The following is a 24021-nucleotide window of genomic DNA, read 5'->3' as shown; positions in this document are numbered from 1 at the left end:
ATCCAAGATGACCCTCCGCTTATATTCATCTTCCCATGCAGAGGTCGGCGGATTATGGCGACGTTAATCCGACCCATCAACTTCAGCTCTACTTCAATCCCCACGACTCCTCTCAGTCTCAAGAAAGCTCACAGAACCCCACTACTCAAGGTCCCGCAAAAGCCGACAAGCTTAGAAGAAGCGGTTTTATCCCTAACCAATAAATTAGCATTCACTGACACATGCAATTCTTTAGATGAAGCTTACTCGTTACTCCTTGATCATTGTACTAACCGCAACTCTCTATCACTTGGAAAACAAATTCATTCCCATATAATAAAGCGGTACAGTGCCGATGATTTAGTGTTCTTGAACACTAAGCTTGTGTTTATGTATGGGAAATGCGGGTCTTTGTTCGATGCCGAGGAGCTGTTTGATGAAATGTATGATAGAAGTATTTTTACTTATAATGCTATGCTCGGTGCTTATATTTCAAATTGGGAGCCTCAAAAAGCAATTGAATTGTATGCGGATATGCGGTTCTTTGATATTCTTCCAGATGCACACACTTGTAGTTGCGTATTAAAGGCGTGTGCTGGAGTTGAAGATATATGTTCTGGAAGAGAGATTCATGGATACGTGATAAAGTGTGGGCTTGTCTGTAATGAAATTATTGTGAATTCTCTTGTTAGTATGTATGCTAGGTGCAATAATATAAATGCAGCTGAGTTTTTGTTTGCTAGGAGTGGAAGACGAGATGTTGTGATGTGGAACTTAATGATTTCTGCATATGTTACCACTGGGATGAGGAAAGAAGCATTGAGGGTCTTTGCAGAAATGCAGAATGCTGCTATCATTCCAAGCACATATACTTTTGTTGCTGCTCTTCAGGCCTGTCAGGAGCTATTGTCTGGAATGCAAATTCATGCTCTTGTATTGAAATCTGGTCTCTCTTCTGATAGATATGTTGCGAATGCTTTACTTGTTATGTACTCAAAGTGCAGCAGAATTGATGACGCTACAAGAGTTTTTGGGGACATGGGTGATAGAGATAATGTTTCTTGGAATTCAATGTTAGCAGCTTATGTGCAAAATAATCTTTATGATGAATCACTAGGATTCTTCCGTGAGATAACAGGGGCTGGTCAGCTACCGGACCAAGCTTCAATTATTAGTGTTCTTTCAGCCTGTGGCAGATCAGGGAACCTGTTGAATGGATTGGAGATTCATGCTTTTGCTTTGAAAAATGGAATGGAATTGGATCTTCAAGTGAGCAACACAATCATAGACATGTATGCAAAGTGTTCCAAGACAAGTTTTATGGGCTCTGCTTTCCAGAGAATTCCCCAAAAAGATCATATTTCCTGGACAACAATTATAGCTGGCTATGTTAATAATTTTTGTTATGTGAAGGCCTTGGAATCATTCATGGAAGTGCTGGTACAAGGGATTGAGATTGACAAAATGATGATTGAAAGTGTTCTCCTTGCTTCTCGTGGGTTGAAATGCATTTCACTAGCAAAAGAGATCCATGGTTATGTAGTGAGAAGAGAATTATCTGATATTGTCTTGTGGAACACTTTTGTGGATGTATATGGAGAGTCTGGAGAGGTGGATTATGCAAGAAATATCTTTGAACTAATTGAAGTTAAAAATGTTGTATCCTGGACAAGCATGATAGCTTGTTATGTCCAAAATGGACTTGCATATGAGGCTCTTGGACTTTCTTTGCACATGGTTAAATCAGGTGTAGAGCTGGATTCCGTTGCACTTTTGAGTATTCTCTCAGCTGCTGCTGATTTATCAGCACTGAGGAAAGGTAAAGAGGTTCATGGTTTTCTGATTAGGAGGTGCCTGCATTTAAGGGAATCCATTGCAAGCTCGCTTGTAGACATGTATGCAAGCTGTGGTGCTGTAGATAACTCATATAAGGTATTCAATAGCACCAAGGATAAAGATTTAGTTTTATGGACGAGCATGATTAATGCCTATGGAATGCATGGCCAGGGTGTAACAGCTATTGAATTATTTAGAAAGATGGAAGCTGAGAATCTTCGTCCTGACCATATTGCCTTTTTGGCACTTCTCTATGCATGTAGTCATTCTTCGTTGGTTGATGCAGGCAAAAGATATTTTAATATCATGCAATGTCAGTATGACTTGGAACCGTGGCCTGAACACTATGTTTGTTTGGTTGATCTGCTTGGTCGTGCAAATTGTTTGGAAGAGGCATTTGAACTTGTCAAAAGCATGAAATTGGAGCCTACAGCTGCTGTTTGGTGTGCTCTCCTTGGTGCTTGCAGAACTCATTCTAACTTGGAAATAGGAGAAACAGCTGCAAGGAAGCTTCTTGAAATGGACCCAGAGAATCCAGGAAATTATGTGCTTATTTCTAACGTATATGCTGCAGCAGGGAGATGGGAAGATGCGGAGCAAGTGAGGATGAGAATGAAAGTTAGAGGACTGAAAAAGGACCCAGGATGCAGTTGGATTGAGGTTGGAAACAAGGTTCATATATTTATTACGAGGGACAGGTCCCATCCGCAGTATGATGAAATTTATGACCAACTCTCTCAGATCACTGAGAAATTAGAGACAGAAGGAGGTTATAAAGCCCAAACTAGCTATGTGCTACATAATGTGGAGGAGAAAGAGAAAATGAAGATGCTTCATGGCCATAGTGAAAGGCTTGCTTTAGCCTATGGTCTACTCACCACTTCCCAGAGAACGCCAATCCGGGTCACGAAGAACCTACGAGTTTGCGGTGATTGCCACACTTTTACAAAGCTTCTCTCAAAGCTTTTTGAACGAGAAATAATTGTAAGAGATGCCAACAGATTTCATCATTTTAGAGATGGTGTTTGTTCCTGTGGAGATTTCTGGTGATTACTGAAACACAGAATCTTCTTTGATGACTAATTGGTGAAAATCCACTATTAATGGCATTAATTCTTGTTCTTGATATCTCATCATATATGAAGGGGAAACTGAGCTTCGGCTACCATCATTGTGCTTTAGTGAGAAATGAGCTGTTGAGAAGCTATTCTTGACGTGCTACCATGCCTTCTATAGATTCTTCCCTGCCTAACAGAGACCCCTAAGGTCCATACTGCAGATTTGTGTTGAATAGCATTCCTGAATGTTCGATCCGCAAGACAGTGCATGGTGCTCTAGGAGATGGTTCCTTCCTCAGCATCTGTTAAACAACTTACTGGCTGATGGAATTGCAAACTTAAGGTGATGGACAAGTCTTTGTAGTAAGAACAATTGATGTAAGTATAAATTCCAGATATTAACAATAATCATATGCCATTAGGAACCCCATTCTTTTTTCCATTTTGTGTTCTTCACAACGAAGGGAGAAAACAACAGAAAAAGAAGCAATGTGCTACTTGCAGTGAAAATTTTATATCCATGATTTAATTAGGCAACTAAGTTGTCATTATGTTATTGATTAATGATGATTGCGTGACACATAATGATATATATATATGATGTATCTAATAGTTTTTGTATTTATAAAGAAAAATAACACGGAATTTCAAGATCATGACGTGGGATGATTAAGTTACCTGTAATCAAAAGTATAGCTAGCCCAAAAGTGTAACAGTTGCAGTATAGAACAAAGGGGTAGAAGAATAAACAAAAGAAGCAGTTGGCTAATAATGACCAGAGAGATAAGCCGTTATTACCGGTCACGGGGCCCAGGCGACACTCTTCTCTTCCCGGATATTTCTTTTCCTCATTCTTGACCTGAAACAACCTTCACCATGCACCTCAGTTCCCTTTTGCACAACCTTCACTCTCCCATCTGCAGTGCCTAAATGATGTTGTAGATCAATTCGTCCCTGCCCCTTGAAACCTTGGTAAAGGGTTAAGATTGAAATCACTCATCTTGCTGAAGATTCTGTGAGAAAGAAAATGCAAGCAATGGTTGATCATACAGTGGCAAAGGCACCTGACGCCATAAGGAACGCAGACACGTATTCAGCTGCGTCATCAGCGATTAAAGATGGGTCTTTCATGAAGTGCTTCAATCCTCTCAACCCATATACTGTGTCAGTGAGTCTTACTGTAGTCTTCGATGATTGCAAATGAACTTTTTGTGATATCAGTTACTCAGACACTATCTGTGCTTGGCATGCATAAGCACATAAGATTTCAAATAGAATCTGTCTCCGGCATCGTCAATCATTTTCCTACCACTTGAGTAGTGATCATGTCTGGTCGCTTAGAAATACTTTAGTTTAGAAGGAGTTCGTCCTTTGGTTTGAATCAATTCCAATGCAGTTCTTTTCCTTTTTTCAACCTATGCTGCTTGTGCCGGATTATTTTCTCTGTTGTGGATAGCATTTTCTGCCTGTTCCAGAGCATATTGAGAATATTGCTGAGCTGAAGCTGCAACATGGATTGACAAAGGCAACTAATGAAGTTAGCATCATAGTAGAAACATACGAAGCACAATTGCTTATCCTCCTGAGCATGTCGAGCGATACTTGAGAGGCAAGTTTGCCCTCATACTGTATGATAGCACCTTGAAGTCTGCATTTGCAGGTGGAGCGACTTCTTCCACTGCACAATAGTTATTGGAGTACAAGCATAATTGCCAAAGATATGGCTCATTTTGGATTTTCAAGACTTGCTTGTTCTTGTATGAGCCTGACGAATTGCTTTTTCGTTATCGATGCTGATGAAAGTGTACCGTTCTGTTGGGGAGCGGGTTCTGGAAATGATCTTGTTATTTCTGATGAAAGTTGTAGTTTGATTTCCCATCAATGAAAATTTCGATTTTTCTCTTTTTTGATTTGTTAGTAACAATGTCAGCTTCAACCAAATGATCTGATTCTTAGTTGTAGGGGATTTTTGTTCCATCTACCGGCTAAGTGTTTGGAAACCTTAGTTTATGAATTTATACTGGTATAAGATAAAGAGTTGGCTGTACCTTTCCATTTATGTGTGTTTTGCATCATACCATTAAGAATTGTGCATTTTGTATCTCAGTCTAACAGTGTGAGGTTTTAACTCTGCCCTTATGTCTTGTATTTGTTCTCGGGCTGCTTCTTTCCATCTTCTGGTGCCTAGAGAAGCTTTGAGTTTTCCGACAAAGAATTGAAGCCGACACCACAGATTGACAGTTCTACTTTCAAGATCGGTGATGAGTCCGGAAGGAACCTGGAGTGCCCAGAGCTGGGAGTGCTGAGAATTGGACCCAATATTAACATATCGACTTTCGCAAGTTGCACGGTTCTATGCTCCGGATTCCTTTTACAGTTGTCAAAATATTTCTGGTCATTTCGTTTCCTTGATAATGATGTGGTAGATATTAAGAACCAGAAAAATTCAAGAAGTGATGCATGTGGCTTGCGCATAGCTCAATATTAGTCTGTCAAAAGGAAGAAGAATTATTACTTCAAGATGATCGCATTACAGTATTCAGGGAAAGGAACAAACTGTAGCTGTTGAATTAGAGTTGTGAACATAGTTGATGTGTCTCATTTGCCATAATCTGTATTTATATAAATTTGCCTTAGAAGACACCTTACCTTAGTATGATCAATGCGTGTATAAGATAATTGTTGTTTGTCGTAAGTGCTGTGCTACTATTTCAGCATTGTTAAAAAGGTGCATTATACGTTTGTTTCAACTACGCTCATAGGGTATTTCCTAGATGGCTGATGACATCTCCGTCCATACTTGTGGTTTCTTATGTTTCAGGGTCTAGGGCGTATATGTTTTGATTTCACTGGCTGGACATACATTGTCCATACAACCAAGACTAAGTTTACAGTTCTGGACCTCCAAGGTGGCCCGGGTGTTGTGATTTATTCATGTCATATGAATAAGCAAACTCAGGCTCTACCACAAGATGTTGAGAACCTACCTTATAATTTACAAGTGCAGGTAAAACTTGGCTTTGGTGGAAGCACTGACGGTATTCAGCATTAGATTTTAGCGTGTTTTACTCTTGGAAGTGTTCATGTTGTAACACGTCAGTTAATTGATTCTAGCTTATGTTTATGCTAGTACACTTTAAATAGTTTTTGACAATTAAATACCTTGCTCCATCGATGGATTACAGAGACTTTGTGGCCATTGAAAAGAGTTTCTTGACTAGTTCAAACAAAAAAAAAAAGAATTAGAAGAAGAAGTTGCTTGACCAAGATGGCTTTCCAGATGGGTATTTAGAAATTTACATGAACTTGTAAATTTGTAGGAATAGTTGTGTGTGAATACTTGATTAGAACCATCTGCGGTTCTTGGCCATAAGTTGTATTTTCTCTGTGACACTGTGTGTGTATGTGTGTGAAGAGAGAGAGAGAGAGAGTCTAAGCTAGCTGGCAATGCAAATGCAAATGCATGTGAAAGAAAAGGGTAGACAGTGGACAGTAAATGGGGGGGATTAGAGGTATGCAGATGCTGCAACAGCATAAATGTCATTGATGTGGCAATTACTACTGTACAGCGGGGGGGGGGGGGGGGCTGATTCTTGTTTTCTTGCGCCTCATGTTGTTGTCTTTCTTATTATTACTTGTTAGCATACCAAGACAATATCAAAACAACTTTTCTTTCCATTCTTCTTCCGCTTCACACACACACACACACACACACTGTATTTTCATTTCAACTTTTGGGGTGCAGAATGCAGATAGAGAGGACCACTCTACCCACTGCTCACTGCTAAATATATATATATCAAGGATTTGTAGACTCCATAATGTGTCATGCATGCATATGTTTCTAATGCTTTTTAGCATCTTTTCAAGAGTCATTGACCGCCCTCTGATACTGTGTCCCCCCTCACATTTTTCTTAGTTACTACAACCTGACAAATCTCTTTTCTTTTCCATTTGTATTTTCTGGTTTGCTATGATGATGCTTGCTTGGCTTCTTTATATGTCCTTTTCCTTTGTTTTTGTTCTCTCCAAATGATCCTTCACCTTTTGCATTTTCTCACACACAAATGCCCACTTCAAATCTTTTCTTGTAAAACAATATTGTATCTCGTATTTCGTTTTATATATTCAAATCTATGGGTAATTGATATTTTGCACTCTAAAATTATTAAAAATGACACTTCATATTTAGGCTGCCATAATTTTTTTAGGATAATTTTTGCCAGAAACGTGCAAAGTATGTATGCTCTCCGTGAATGTAGAATTGAAAGGTGAAAAGTAGTATTTTACAATTAAAGATAAATTCAAAATTTATTTTATGTAATGTTTTCCATGTCAGGGGTGTTAAAACATGTCCATAATTTAAAAGGTTTTAAATTTGTATTCATCAGCAAAATTTGACCACTTTTTGAAGTATGGTGGTCGGAGCTCTGCAGTTGTTAAAAAAACTTTTAAGTCCGAGATACTAATCGCCCATCTTATATTTACGGTTTTTATTTTGCCATCTTTTTTATATACAAGGCAGAAAATGCAATTAAACAATTAATTTGTAACAAAAACTTGATTTGAATTTAAAAAGAAAGGTGAAAATGAAGAAAAAAGCAGTAGAGCTAGCTAGATTTGTCTCATCTTAAATATGTGAATAATTCAAGTGTTTCGTGCTCTTGCTTCCAAGTTCCAACCCACACACAGGAACAGTAGTCATTTTATAGCTGAAGTCTAGAGTAGAAAATACCTACTTTGCCTTGTTTATCGCTAGCTCTGATCATGATGAGCAAACAGTACGTAGAACGGTAGAAGCAGCTGTAGGCAGTAGACAGTAGACACCACCCCCCTCGCCGCCCTATACTTGCAACACCTGTATCCATCTATTACATCATGATACATATATATATATATATATATATATATTCAAGATGTTGGAGTAGTGCAAGTTGGTCTGTAGGTAGATAGCTGTAAATTCAAGATGTTTGTGTCTGTATCTTAATTAGCTGCCCACATGAGTATGCCTTAAATTCACTGTTAAGAAATGTGAGCTTGTCCTCTCTCTCTCATCCATTTTCTCCAACTCTCCTCTCCTGCTATAAATAACATGCAATGCCTTACTCTCTTCTACATATCAACACTTGTTGTGTATAGTCAAGTCACCTGTCTTTATTCATCTTCATCTTCTTCTCCTAGTGTTTCCCTTGTATATATATACTGCAGATGAGTTCTTGCACCAAGCCATATATATTTATATATAAAGTCTAGAAGGGGAATAAGTGAAGCTGCCAGCATGATCTATCTTGGGATAGTTAAATACCAAAGAAATGGAAAATGAAAATTAACCCTGGCTAGGTCATGCTCTGACAGCCTCACTCCTTCCTCTTTCAGGGACCCCCTCACAAATTCCTCTACCTCCACTCCCTCCTGCTTTTAATTACATTTTTCTATTTCTACTGTTTTTTACACTTCTTTTGTGATGTGATGAGCCTGAGCCTGAGCCTGCTTAATCATCTACATACATATCACAAGCTGCTTCATTTAATCATTCATCTGTATGTGTTGTTCTTGTGGAGATGAAAGAGTTTATAATTTGCTAGCTGCAACATTATGTGCTGTTTTCAGGAGTAGTGCAAAGGCTGTGCATGTTGCATTGATTTACCCTTTTATCCGTTGGTACCTTCTGTGAGTTGTGTAACAACATTTCTCCTGCTAAATACATCACCTACACTACACTGCTTCTCATGAATTAGGACTTACAAATCATAATCAAACAAGCGATACATGTCTTAGTATGGCTGCATTTACCGCACTTGATTGAGTCGAATATCACATCATATCCCACCCAATCAGGTATTACTATTTATTATTCAACTTTCATCCATTTTTCCACTACCATAATACACAACAATTTATTCTATTTCATTATAATTTCAATAATTGTTACAATTTACGACTCGGTCGATATCCGGTTGGACGAGATATTGACTCCGCATATGTAATCAATGTGGAACGGTTTTGCTTATATTATTAGCCCCCAAATATGAGGCACATGCCCTCGTTCCCACAGACAACCTTAAATAAGGCAGCTTGTGACTGGATCAGTGTCCCGCGATGTATTGTCTCGCTCTAGTTCTGTATAAGCCTCATGATTTTATCTTGAAAAGATGCTTTGCTAAGGAGAGGAGATCTTGGATCTTATAAGTCACTCAAGTTCCTTGTTTGCAATCAATGTGGAACGCTTACATGCATCGCTTTTATATTACTTAATTATAATATTACACACATATGGATTATCTATCACGAAACCGCCATGTGTTGGTATTTCATAAAACCAAGTGGATAGATTCAAAGGTTATAAATGTACAAAAAAATAAAATAAAATTAGATATATGTAATGAAGTAAAAGATTGGGACATAATCCTTTGTAAGTAGTTAAAATAATTAATTAATTAAACCATGATATATATTTAGTGGTAGTCTAATAATTAGAAGACATATAATTAGGAAAGTAGTTCGAAAGCCACTAAGCATGAATTGATTAACAAATTAGGATGTGAGTGCTACTAATCATATTTAAATTAATGGGAATTAATGCTTATAATAATTATGGGAAAAGCATATATATATATATGTATATAAATTATAAATATAATGCATGCTTTTGTGAAAAGCCCATTTGATGAGGAGGCCAATGTATTGGGGGCTTTTCCGCTTTTTCACACAACGACACGCGGGGGCTACTTTCCAACCATCTATTGCATGCTTCTCTATTGGAATCTAAAACAAGTTGAAAACAACCCAACGTCAATGTCAAATGCACCCGGATTTGAGTTTGATTATATCACAAATGTTATATATTTATTATGTGATTGATATACGATTAAAAAAAGATAATCGATTATAGACAAATATATTAAAACTTGACATGTAATTAATTGTATTAATGAACAATTTATAACAAATTTATGTGCTTTTACACTAACCGGCAGGGTCTTTGCAATCGAGTGACAATCGCAAAAAACTAAAAGTCGACAAGAATTCAAACACACGATGAAGATATGGTAATCTTCAACCTTGAACTACTATAGACCACAACATTTGATAGTACATATTGTGTCTATAATTTTTAGCGAGAACATATCTTAATATGTAAGGATGATTGAAGTTGAAATCATTCAAATTTTTTACATGAAAAGAAAATTGAAATGTATATAAAGAGACATACAATATGGATGCATTATTTGCAAGAATGGGATATTATATATGTATTATTTGAGAAGTGTTGTTTGTTGCATCAGATCCATTTCATATATATATCTTACTTAATTCAAAGTCATGTCCTTGAAATTTTGGGTTTATACAATTGGATGGATGAGCAAACATCCGACAAATGGCATTCCATGTTTGTAAAGATAAAGTTATCCTCTTTCAACAAAGGTAAGATACTTACTAGGAAACTGACAACGTAACAATGCTATATATATATATATATATATGAGTGTATGTATCGTGTATATAATATACTTTTCTTTCTCCTATATATACAACAAAGAAAACATGCAAATGGTGGCCTATGAATTTGTTTCTTGTATTTACATAATAAACATCATTATTTTCAATATGTTTGATCCATGACATATATAATATTATATATTAGAGTTTATGTTTGTGGAAGTATTAATTATACGGACATGGACATGCAAGCACGCAATGTGTGTGTGTGTGTGTGTTGCAGTGGTAAAGTTGATAAAAGGTTGTAGGTCAAATATAGGATGAATTGAAGTTGCAAAGGCTGTCCGCATGGAGATGGTGGTGTGGTGGGCGTGACAATATTCAACTTTGTCTGGACCACTGCCATTTGTGTTCCTTCCTCATTATTTCATTATTAATTAATCCACCACTAATATGTCATCAGTAAGCTTTTTCACCATTCATATATATATATATATATATACATGCACCAAATAAAACTATGCACTCCTACGAAAAAATTAAATATATATATTATAATCCTCAGCATCTATATATATTCATCCACTCCCCTCCCAAGTTTTCACCAGCAGAAAGCCAAATTTCCATGCACAACATATATACATATATATATATATATATATTATAATACCTCTGGATTAGCTTTCCTTCACACTTCCACCACCGCGTCCTCCACCACAATCGCCGTGAAGAAACATGACATTGTGAATCGTGGACCGTTAGTAGTTGAAGCTGCCAGCGTGATCTCAACTTGCCTTCAGCTTGAGGGAAGATCAGATCATGTGGTAGCTTCACCTACTGACGGGATCACGAATAATCTCTTTTTTTATGAGTTAGCACGGAATTGTTTCTCTTAGTTTGATTTTCTTCTCATGCTCAGTAGTTACGTGATGTCGTACATTCTAAAGTATTTATTAATCTTTATTATTTTGTGATTGTGGTCTACAGATTCTTTAAATTTATTAGACAAGGAAAAATAGTTAAGTGTTATGAAGTCCCTATTTTTGGGCTCATATATAACGTGAGAAAGCACGTAATTATATGATGATAGGAAAAATTTTAACTCAATACGAGCGTGGGCAAATCTAAACCGATTGCAATGCAAGTGCAATACACCTATTGTGTGATTGATATACAATTTAGGAAAAGTGATTAATCACACTGCAAATATATTACATTTGCTTTATGATTGATTTGATTAAATTAAACCTAAATTTGATAAAAATTTCCAGCACGACAGATATTGCAATTTTTGTCTATGTTTTGAGTTTAAAGGGAAGTCTCAGGGGACTAAAATAAGAGAGGGAATGTTGACAGAATTGAGGATGGGAATCTTGAAAGTAGGGAAGAGATGCAGTGTTAGAAATTGTGGTGACAGAATTTGTTGGTGTCTGAACCTGCTTGGGGCTTTTGAGATCCCTTCTTATCCTACATACTAAACTAATAATCCCATTCTTTAGTATCCTTTTTTTCCCAGCATTGCTTGCCTGTGTATCTGTGATTGCTCATTACCCTCCATTGGTCCAATCACAACGCAAACTCATTCTTTATTATTGTACAAACTACTTTTTATGTGATGTTTGCTCAGCACTTACTATTTGTTTATGTTATCCTAACTAATCCACTTTCTTAACTTGAGACCGAACACATTTAAAAGTAGAGAGCATTCCACTTATCTTCTTTCTTGAAAAACCAAAAAATAGAATTTTGTTGTTCTTGAGATGAATAATTCTCAATCTTTTACATGCTTACACCTCTTTGAGTTTTGAATGTTCAGTAAGGACAGACCTGCATCGTTAGTCAATTCAGTTTTCTGATAAAGAGGATAGAACCGAAGAATGTTGTGAAGAGTTCCACCCCAATCACAAAACTCAAACCCAGAAACATCAACGATTTAGCTTAATTTGAACTGGACATAGAACAGATGTCGATTCCCTTTGGGTGTTTTGTGATTTGGTTAACAGGGGGCTGTTTACTGTAAACAAGAATGTCCACCAACAGCTTTCTTCCGTTACTGCTCAATTATCTTCAAGTTATTTTGCAGTTTAATGGAGAAAGAACGGTACACCAGCCAAAAGAAATGGTAACAAGAGGAAAAATTCACTGCAGGGGAGCACCCCCCAAATACAAAAAAGAATATTCTCGAGTGTCTACCTCTAAATACACAGCCTAAAAAGATCCACAACTGAAAGTGCCAACGATTCCAAAAAGAAATCATGCCATGCGAATACAGCAATAATTATCATAAGCTATAAACCCAAAAAAGTTCAAACCAAAAATAGTCCATCATGAATGTGATCTATGGGTTCTCTTATTTTAAGCAGTCTGTATATCCCTGCACCATAAGATACGATATGAACCAAAGGGGATGCTGGCCCTCTTTGAATTCCCTTCTAATTGAGATCCAATGAACCATCAGTCTGGGACTTTTTTCTTTGGAATACAGCTTTATCTGGCGATTCGCCATTTAAAGACGCATGTAGAATCCTCCAGTCTCATCATCAACCTATATCTTATGTTTGCATCAAAACCTCTTAGTTCGTGAATTTGGAATTCTCAAATTTGATCACCAGCTGCAGTTTTCTTCAAAATTCTTACTTGGCCATAACATCAACTGCCTGTCAGTAAGCAAGGGGAATTTTATCATGTCCTTAGCAATAAGATTCAATCTCATCATATTGATGACATTGCAAATAGTGTAGCTAAACATAATATAATCAATTACCAGAATGAGAATATGTTCAAAATCTAGTCAATGTTTTGAGGTCAACTATATCTTTAAACAAAGATTTAACTACTTACAATCTCATGGTTTGTGATCAGGGTTCAAAAAGAATAAGGGTTTCTGCTTCAATTTTCTACAGCTTAGTTCACATACAACTTAGCCAGCCTCTTATTACCAGTCAAAATCTTCACGTCCAAGAGACAGTCTGATAACCTTCACTACAAACTGAAGAACATATTTCCGATTGAGTTTTCAGTTTCTTACATTCTCAAAATTTCATCAGGACATACTCCACTTCTAATCTCTAATTCTGAACCAGGGAAAACAATCTCTAGTTGCACGTTGATAGGCATACAAATCCAGTAGTGTAACATAAACAACTTTATTTTTACATACTTTCAGGTCTCAAGTCCCACGGGTACATTCTTTTAATATGACAGAGAGAAATCCTAATATGCCAATAGCTATCCAATTGCTGAAGTGTTGAAATTTGACCCGACAGCAGAATTAATTATAAATCATATCAATGCCAAGGCTATCAAGAGTTTTCTTCAACAGAAATAAAATGGGAAGGAAATATCAAAACTCTGTCACTTGCATGATGCATAGCTTATGCAAAACCTTTTAGCTGATACAGCAAGCAACGAGAAAGAATTGATGTGATATTCCTTTCTCATAGACATCCCCAAAACACGAGGGGGAAAAAAAACTTTACTGCTTCAGAATATGCTAAAGCCCAATGCATTACTAAAGCTAATAAGAACATTACCTATATATTATGCATTTTGTTGAATTTGACGGAATAGTAGCATCATCCAGTCAGCATAGCCATTTGCACCACCAATCTGGTCCTCAACTAGATTTGTGAGTAGGAAGAAGCCTTCCCTTGGTTGTTCACCTTGCCTCACAAGATGGCATAGTTGAAAATATGACGGGTCACTCTCCCTAAATCTATCAAGTAACTTCATCAGCTTCCTTGACATTTCATTGTCTCGCTGTGAAAGGCTAACCTGGATTTGGCAAAGACACAAAGACCACGTACAAGAAGACCAAGTCAATGAAGTTGCAGCTGGAAGTGGGACACTTAAACAGGAATGTTTTTAATACAAAGATTGTAACTGGCTAATACTGCAATAAACACCATCGAATTGCTGCATAACTAAGGATTTTCACGCATACAAAATTTGAAAATAAAAACGTTGACAATAGATGGCCATTAAAGATGATCACATCATCTAAGCACTTGACTCACACTCAGGGTTGGAATGTGAAATTCGACAAATAAAAGCTATCTTTTCATAATTGGACTTGCAATAGATTTGTCAACAAGGAGCCTTCCTATTCTAACTCAACTCAGCACATGGAAACATAAAACCACCTTGCAAAGCTGGGGCCATAAATTTTATCTGCTAAACAAACTACAATCTGGAACAGGGCTGACTCTTTCACAAACCAAAACGAGAAGCTCCTACAGGACATTTAAAAATATTAAGAAAAAAAATGTTCTTCAGTGAAAATACCTCCCAAGTGAAAATAAAATCTAGAACAATTCTCATTTTCCATCAAACCCAGTTAGAGAAAAAATGAATCAATTTCAGATCAAATGATTTGTCCAATACCTCCAAAGTGATAAGGTTTGACCGACTTTTTCAGAGAAAAGAGCAAAAACACAAGCACAATACAGATCACATGCATGCTTACAAGCCTGCACCAAATGGTGCTGTTTCTTTCCCTTAATGCAGAAGACAAAGAAATGACTAAGCAGATAAACTAGCTTAATTCACAAACTGAAAGGTTGGTATACAGGAATATTTCAAACAGTAAATCAAGCTCACCTTTGAGTAGTCTGTGATGAACTCTTCCCCAAGCAAATTCCTCGTTATATCAGGTGAAATAGATCTGCCAAACCATATGACAAACCTGAAACCATCGTCAAGGATATAGAGACCTCTGGTATCTAAGCTCTGTGCAGTAAGTGGTAGCCTTTTTCTGATGTTGTCAAGCTCTTCAGCCTGTGAAGATATCTGGGAATTGGTAAGATGTGCTTCAGAAATCCGAATTATTAACTCCATCAGAGAAGAAAACAAGAATTCAAGATACTTACTTTTACAAGATAGTCATCCACACGAACCAGGTCAGGGTAAAGAAGTTTCAGCAAACTTTTAACAGGTAAAGCCATCATGGTATAACCAGCTGCACAGCGTTCATCGGGCTGGGCATCAGCATAGCCACCACGGAGGGGTGTTGATTTACATAATGCTAATCCATACAACGGTAAGAATTTTAGTGATTCAGGGTAAATCATCCTTCCACTCAAGCGATGCTGAACAGCATACAGGTTTCTGTATTCTCTCAGGGCTTTGACAATCCGAAGTTGAACGGCATTCCGAGCATCTTCCAACTTGGAGGACAAAGTTTTCTCAATTGCTGCAGATTAATTTATCCAATAATTAAATTGATATTAGTCTACAATATTTATGAAGAGGAGGTAAACTCAGATGCTTCTATCTTCTCGTTTGACCTTTCCCCCGAGTTTGAGAGATTCGGCTGAGGAAGGTAAAGGGAAAGGGGGAGATGGAAACTTCTTTACCTAGCCTGGAAAACAAAGAAATAATTGCTCCAGTGTCAGCCAGGCGGTACATTTCTCCTAGATCTGCAACAACTGGAGCAGCTGCCGTGTGTACCCTGATACGCCTTTCTCCAGAAGAAGAAGTATATCTTAGCAATGGTTAAGGGATTATTATTATCTATCCTCAGAGAATTTAAGCTCATAAGGATCCCAAATATGAAAAGTTCCAGATAACAGGTAACAGCAATGAAGGACTATCTAAAATTTTCAATCATCTTAAACTATAGAAATAATAGAACAGAACCTTAAAAAATATAGCAACTCTTGAAGGTGAAACAGCCACATTTCATGAGATAAATAAGGAAAGAATAGAAACCTTCGATTGTCCAAAAGAAAAGGAAGTTAGCTTAGATGTGACCACCATGAAACAACTGAATTCAAAAAAGAAAGAACTTATATGAAACAGGCCCACATTTGCAAGATATCCACTTAAACTATTTTGTGAGACAAGGATACAGCAAAGCAACTTGGAAGTACACAGTCTGCGTGGTCAACAGGGTCTCTTCAAGAGACAACTGCGCTGCATAAGCTTTATCACAGTCAACAGCGGGAAGTGCAAGTAAGTCTGTGGATCTTAGCATAAAGTTTCCATGATAAGATGTGAAACGCACCCCTGCAGAAAGGAAAAGACACAAGCTTGCAATATAAGAAGCTTACCAAACAACATTATAGGAAAAAATAAAAGAAAAATGATCAACATGCCAACCAAGTAATGATTTTCATATCTGCAGCCTGCTATGTTAAAGTTTACCTTTTCCACATCTTATACGCATGACTGCTTCCCATGCAGTCTCTCTAGTGAGATCTCTGGCCAGCTCATGTCTCAACTTATCTTTGTGAATACTGGACTGGAAACTTGGATAATAATACACCTGACCACCAGTATATTTTGCTAGAGTTCCTATAAAGCATTAATAATGGCAGATTAATCGTAATTATCTGGCAGAAAATGAAGACCCAAGTTACTCCAATAACTAGTAGCGTCTCATCAGCAGCTTAAAAAAGCAGAGAAGTTTAATAAAAGGGTGAGCCTCGCATATGTTGGTAACTCCAGTATCATCTCAATGCTCCTTTCCTACTTGTTACATTACACTGATAATTCCAAAACCCAGGATTTCAAGACCTAGGGAATCTCATGAATTTTCGGTCAGCAATCTTCTATGAATTATAATAATGAGTTGCACTGAAGCAATTAGCAGAAGACAAATTTCATGGTTTCAATGCGCGCTGTCAAGTTTTAGAGCATAAGTCGTGTTTTCATTTTAAAGAAATCAGACTTCCCCACTAGAATTAGTCATACAACATTCAATCACCTACATATTTCTACTGCAATTTGTTATGAAGCAAGAAGGATAAGACTAGTTTTATGGACTGTGTTTTATCCCTCTTGTCTTGAGGCCATCAAGTCTCAAAAGAAGAAACGAACCTCTTAAGGCACCACTTAGCCTACATGTATGAGTGTGTTATTTCTGTTTCTTCTTGTCGCTTCAATTTATAATTCCCTAACAATCTCTAAATTGGTTAGACATCAATGTATCATATTCTCCAGTTTAAACCTATTCTACGTTAAAATTTAAATTATTTGCAATTTAGTTCTCATCCTAGTACTCTCTCAATCCAGAATCTATAGGTCCTTCCTGACTTGCGCATGAAACGGCGAAAGTAGAGACACATGTTGAGGACTTCTAAATCTATCATATGGCAACCACAAACGGCATATTTAATCAACTAATTTTATAAATGCATCATTATATGTGGAGATCCAAGGATGACTAGAACTGAAACATGCTGAATAACAAATCAATCACCGACAAAACTGTAAGTTGATTATTCCACGTAAACAGAAGGTTTAAGCAAGTTAGAGCATACCTAAGGATGCTATATCTGTGTACTTATCACTAAAAGCATATACATTCACAGCTATCTGATACTTGGTAAAATCAGCGGCCATCTGTTTATAAAATGGATCTTCTGGTACTCGTAACATATGCTCCTTGTCTGTCCCATAAACCCGAATATCATCTCCACGCAGCCTAAGGCGGCCAACACCAAGTGATGGCAGAGTATTCTGGAAAATCAGCAATTTACCACCAAGTTGGCTCTGACAATAGAAATAAAAGTTAATTAGTGACCAGGTGAAGGGACAGCAATGTCCCAGAGGTTCAACCTACAAACGGGCGATCGAAAGGTAACTAATAAAGCCAAATGGGGCAAGATATTACAGAAAAGTTTCCAATAATACCAAGGCAACAGTTGATAATCAACATTAAGAGTGGTGTAAATAACAGAGGCAAACATACCATAACCATGAATGCAGCTTTAAGAGCTGGACCAAATGCAGACTCCACATTCGTGTTCTCCTGGAACATGGAGGGCAAACTATCAAGGAATGCCTCCACCACACTTCTAGATTCTGACAAATTGACTAGAAGGTCATCTGGCAATGGAACAAATATATCATCCAAATCGGAGACGACCATCATCTGAGGCTGTGTCAATGATGACTGGCACAAGAGGAAGCCACTAGTTATTAAGTTAAATGGATTAAATGATTTACCATAACTCTATGACATCAGTCACTTACTTTCATGTTGTAGAAATGTATGGTACTATCATAAGTTATGAAGCCAATCTGAGTTCGAGTTGAACCAGGCAAGCTATCCAAACAAGACTTGATAGTTTGTGCCATAACCTGCAAATGTAATGCAGGTTAGCATTGATTCATCAGATGCACAAGACACAAGCAGATGAAATAACTTGGGAAAATTGATATAAATGCTTAATTTCCACCTATATAATCAAGATAGAAAAAACATCCACATCATAGCAATTAAAAGATAGAGAAAGAAGACCGTAATTGAACAAAACAAAAGCAGTTCCCAGACCCCTATGGTGTTAAGCTGCTTAGCTGAAAGCATCAATTAACAAAGGTACCCCCTTCTAGACTTATGAAAATAGCAAAACGGAAGCCCAGAATTTACTGTATGAAAGTTGTTAGAAAATTAGTCCATAGTCGTCAGACACATGGAATTGAAATTAGAATTTTAAAAGTGCTTGAAAAGAAGCTGAATCTGGAATCTGAATTCACTTTGTACGACAATACTGTTCTTAGGGAAAAGATGAAATGATATGGAATTTGGAAGAAATATATAGTTCTTTTGAATAACAAATAAATTCATAACCGACCAATTGCGGGAGCAATTTCATTTAATGAACAAGCTACTATTCAAATGACTATCTAATTTAATTTGTTCCAATGGCTGAAAATAGGATTAAGAATAAAATAAACCTAGAAATTCCACCAAATGTTATGGTAGTTCCTTTGTAAGATCAACATACTATATTGTTAGTTCTTTCAGATATTTCAAATTCTCGAATAATGAATATATTAACCCTTTTTAATTTCTTAAATGTGATAACAGTAATTTAATTCTTACAAAAGAGTAACAAATCCTGTGATAGACAAATTCCCTAGGGACAGCCTAATGGTTCGGGCACAAGACTTCCCTATGGGAGGTCTCCTGTTCAAACCTTGGGTGTCTATGTGTGTTGGGTGCGCGAGTGTAATAAAAAAAAAAATCCAATGATAGAACACATCGTAAAGCATATCATACAAATAGATCTGGTAGCCAATTCCTAGCTCCTTCACTAAGTACATTTAAGACAGTAGCATGCCAACCACATTTTTTGCGAGATGAATCTCTTTACCAAAATGCACAAGCATCTCACTGAAGAATATTTACTTTTACTAGAAAAGTTACCTCTAGCATTCCGCTCTGAACTGCAGTTATTGATACATCGATGAGGAAAAAGTACAATGGCGGCATTGGAGGACGGACCATGTATTCAGCAGGAGCAATGAATTCAACACTACCCTTTGTAAGCTCAGGCCTTTGATCCAAATCAACCCTTCTGCCAGTAGCATCCACGTGCGCGAAATACTCGCTTGGAACTGCAAATAAAGAGCATTACAGCCATGTGATTAAAATTAGGCAATCATGTGTGCACCTATAACGATTACTTAGAAGCTTCCATAAGAGAGTGCTGTGATTTTTAGTGGCTGTCCCTGTTCGTCACTGAGAGGCAGACCAGATTCTACGAATTGTTATCTCTTAACAAGTGTAAGGGAAAATCTATGATTGAAACAAGAACAATGAAGTATGTATAAATACGTGCGAAGGCACTATAAGTTCAATGCCAAAAGGAAAAACTTTTAAGCATGGAAAAGCAAAAATGCATGTAACAGCAAGGAAAAGACTCAATCAGCATTTCCTCTATACACTATGGCTACAAACCGAAGAAGTCGGAAGTAGTTCATTGCCTGTGTGAGCTTGCTGATAGTGAGGAATCCATAATCTATCTATCAGATTGCTTCTACATTTCCTTCTCTTTATGACGAGTAAAGTAACAAGCAAGTTGGTATTTTTTTTCCATGCAAAAGGTGTCACTTAATGTGGTAGTAATCACAAAAACGGTGGTCAGGCTAAAAGCATAAGTGATTTGTCGCATGATTCAAAAGCTACAGTATGAACTCAAAATATTCAATATATATGTATATATATGTGTCAATGTCTGTGTGTTAAAAGATCTATTCGAGCATCTGAAGTTGAGAAACTAACCATCATTAAGTAATGAACATATATTGCATCTCCACTTTCTTCCGTTGTCCGTGAATGTGACGTAAGGATTGACGTAAGTGCGGCACCTTCTACATCTAATGATGCCTGTCGTGGCAAAATTAATTACTGGAACTTCTTCCTGAATGAAAATCAACTGATAGTTAGGGGCGATAGACTGGCAGTTGCAGATGAACACAGTTAACAAACATAACATCCTAAATTTGATAGAGACTAACCCCAGCAGGGGCTTCTGCCAGAGGGCAAACAACTGCTCCCAAAGGCAAATGCCACCGGGATGCCAAGGACTGAGAATTTGGTACGCCACTTGTTGTGAGTCGCAAGAATCTAGAACTACAATTCATTGGGTACATCTCAGCAAAAGACTTTGGTTCCACATCACCATCCAATGGCCTTGGTAAGGCTGCAGCATCCAGTCCTGCATCAAATGATCCAGGTACAGATCCAAGAGAAAGTGAACTAAAATCTTCTGCCAAGGTCTGTGAAGTAGCAATAGGAGGTGCCATGCCATGTTGCTGAACTTGGTTCCCCGAATAAAGGCCTGAAGGAGTTGACGTAGGTGGACCAGGAACATAACCTCTTTGTTGAGCAAGAAAAGGAGTTGTAGATGGTGGAGCGTAGCCCCCATGTTGTAATGGGAAGGAGGCAGGATGCGTAGGTGGAGCTTGAGCAACAGAATTTGGTTGTGTGTTAGTATACCCTGGAAAGGCTGGCTGAAAGGTACCCCTGGGAGTTGCATAAGATGGCCCCATTGGTGGTGAAGAAGGTTGGGTGTTTGGCCTGGAAGTCGAGAAGTGCTGGTCAGCAGGCAAAGGAACATTCGGATTGGATTGTCCAGTTTTAATGCTTTGAGGAGGAGTTCCCATGGGTACTGATGGTGGTTGGGGCTGTGAAAGAAGAGAAACGGGACCTGGAGAAGGTCTGGTTGGTGGAGGTACAACAGCTTGACCTGCAAGCGAGGTGCGTGGAGGTGGTACTTGACCGGTTGAGGTCAATGGGGGTGTTGGGAAGCGCTGAAATCCTGATGTTGGTGACCCATATGACGGAGGTGGCCTAACCAGGTCATTAGATCTACTTGACGGCGGAGGTCTGAAGGCAGGGGGCTCTGATCCAACCAAAGGTCCAGTGGGAAAGGGAGGTGTTGGAAACTGAGATGAAGCAGGAGGTGCAGGCCTGAAGGCAGATGCTTCTGATCCAGGCACAGGACCAGATGGCAAAAAAGGTGTCGTACTTTGCTGAGCAGCAAAGGGTGATGCAGCTGGTCTCAATGGATAATTTGGACGGTTAGGATTTTCGGTCCCCATGAAGATTCTATCTCAAGTTTGATCACCTACAAAAGGGGTAAGCTTCTTTTAGCCAACACCCAGAATTCATAAAATGGCAAAGTAAAGAAAACCAGCATTTTCTTGCTTGATGCACAGAAAGATGAACTCAGCGAGCAAATCATATTTTGATTGACCACACAATTCAGTGGAAAATAAATTACAGCCAATACATTAAAACATGAAAATTCTTCATATTTACAGTTATCTAGTTACAACTGCAAGAAATCAAGATAATGCAGAGGGAACTCCAATGTACCCAACCATTTGATCAGGAGAATCTCAATTCGAATAGCAATGGAACTTACAGAAACGTTAAGGAAAATTTGTTTGTTACAAACTCGAAATGAACAACATATATATCCTAAAGACGATTGATGTACATTGCCCTAAAAAAAACAGTTCGCATGAAAATTGTATACCGATTAGATTGTGATAAAGCTGCAGCTTTTCCGCTCTGCAAATCCATGTTTTCCCGAACACACCGTCAACTAAATAACAAAGGCAGCTGACGAACTTATATACCCAGACAATACCCAAACGAACAGAAGAATGAAAACATCAAGCACTACTGAAAGCACAGAAATTCAATTCGGGAGTGAAAGAACTAACACATGCACTCAATCTCACTCTACAAACAGGAAACAATCAAACAAGATTGGGCAACACCAAATCACCTGTCATTAATCAATTGAACTGCTAAAAATCACAGTGCATCAAAATAAACTATATCTTGAAGAAGTCACAAGAAAACCCCAAATCTTCATCAAGAAAAAGCAAACAAGCAAGATTCACCACTCTTTACTATTCACCAAAACAACTGAGTCAACAAATCCAGAAAATCCGAATTTACCTAGTCGGAGATCTCGCCGGCGGATACTGGAATCTGAAAATTGCGGGGCCGGCGATCGGAGAGAGTGAGAAGGAAACAGGAACAAGCGTTGAGTCCAATTACTTCCGCTCTGGAATTGTACAGACTGTACATAGATAAAAGTATAGCATGATAATGATATAAAACACTTTGCGCAGTTGTTTTAGATCGGGTAGGATCTTTACCTTCTACTTCTAGTTCTTGAAATCGGACCACTGCCTGCCGGGCCCAATTTTAACCGTTACTATTCGGGTTGGGTTTTGATCCTGGATTGATGACGGCAGGATATTCCGTCACAAACATTGCAATTTATTACTATTTTAGGTCATGTCCTCTTCAAGTAATTTTTAATCTAAAATTATTAATATATTCAATCAAAATTTGATACCTAAATATGACGAAAATAAAATATATTATATTTTGATGTTGCCTCTAACTTAATTTATCCTTCATTGTGTAAGATATTATTCGATCAATTTTGTATGAGCCTCACAACTCACAAGAGATGAGGTCTTAGGCTAGTAAGTCTCCTAGCAAAATTGTTCGTTGCGCCTCACAAGGGAAGAGGTAGTCTAGCTAGTCCTGTAGCATGATATTGTTCGTTTATATATTTTTTTTAAATAAGCTTTAAAAAAATTATATTCAATGTATATTTCAGATTAATATGTCTATTTTATTCTATATCTATTTGAGACATCAATTACTCACCGTTATAACAATTTAATTGTGACATTTGAGGTTTCATAAGTTTTCGACCGTTATATTTTATATTTTTATGCGGTTCTGATATGATCGCATTTTGTGCTTATTTCATGGGATATTTTGACTTATTTTGTGACCAAAATGCTCCTAATTAAATATTATTTTGCAACATTATGACAAATTAAATGAAAAATGAAGAAAAGAACCAAAATGAAAATTACGGACAAGACTCAAACTCGATTTCTGGCAAGAATTTGGAGCTGCTTAGACTACCTTTTGATGATGACGAGTTTAAATAGGATAATAATTTTATTTACATTAGTCTTTTAGTTCAATTAGGAATCTATCTTTTAATCATAGTAGAATTAGGTATCTAGTTAGTATATATATGTAATGTAATTTACTTTAAGATAAACTTTTAAACTCTTGAGAATTTGAGATCTTGAATTCTCGTCTATCTATTTATTTTCTTACTTTATTTTTCATGCGTTCTTTTATGAGCATGTCTAGCTAATTCTCTCATTCGGGTTGAAGAATTGATGAATGCTTAATTTCAACAAATTGTGTGATCTAATTTATGCTTTCTACTTTTATTCATATTGGTATTTGTGTTGTTCTCTGTACTTTTATTACAAATAATCTGATTTATGAACGATAGATACCGTTATTCATTGTCATGAATATTTGTCTAGCCACTTGAACTTGCAAATCCGTAATTGTTTGTTTAGTTCAATAACTAGTGATAATATAACATAATTGATTATGTAAAAGTTCTCGATTATG

The 24021-nt window shown here is 37.3% G+C and overlaps 2 protein-coding genes across 3 annotated transcripts; one reads left to right on the top strand and one right to left on the bottom strand.

Moving 5' to 3' along the window:
- The first annotated feature begins 3 nt into the window (after window positions 1–3).
- Window positions 4–8591, top strand: OTP86 (Tetratricopeptide repeat (TPR)-like superfamily protein). The gene has a single exon (XM_088881985.1). The coding sequence runs from the start codon at window positions 55–57 to the stop codon at window positions 2863–2865; it is 2811 nt and encodes a 936-aa protein (XP_088738111.1). The 5' UTR covers window positions 4–54; the 3' UTR covers window positions 2866–8591.
- Window positions 8592–12433: 3842 nt separating this feature from the next.
- LOC105163315 (protein transport protein SEC24 A) lies at window positions 12434–22705 on the bottom strand. Of its 2 annotated transcripts, none has more exons than XM_088881257.1 (14): window positions 22519–22705; window positions 20562–21673; window positions 20326–20464; window positions 19468–19658; window positions 18291–18398; window positions 18007–18210; window positions 17576–17807; window positions 16458–16607; window positions 16163–16319; window positions 15668–15795; window positions 15182–15504; window positions 14913–15101; window positions 13847–14087; window positions 12434–12970 (listed from the first exon to the last, which is right to left on the bottom strand). In XM_088881257.1, exons 2-13 carry the CDS (start codon window positions 21645–21647, stop codon window positions 13854–13856), a joined length of 3141 nt encoding a protein of 1046 aa, XP_088737383.1. In that variant the 5' UTR covers window positions 21648–21673; window positions 22519–22705; the 3' UTR covers window positions 12434–12970; window positions 13847–13853. The 2 variants fall into 2 exon arrangements, with proteins under 2 accessions (XP_088737383.1, XP_088737385.1); XM_088881259.1 differs by having other exon boundaries at window positions 14913–15089.
- Between the last annotated feature and the right edge of the window lie 1316 nt (window positions 22706–24021).

This window comes from Sesamum indicum, linkage group LG6, assembly GCF_026168435.1.
Source record: "Sesamum indicum cultivar Baizhima isolate 11 linkage group LG6, ASM2616843v1, whole genome shotgun sequence".
NCBI classification, from domain to species: domain Eukaryota; kingdom Viridiplantae; phylum Streptophyta; class Magnoliopsida; order Lamiales; family Pedaliaceae; genus Sesamum; species Sesamum indicum.
This window is presented reverse-complemented; position numbering and strand designations above follow the sequence as displayed.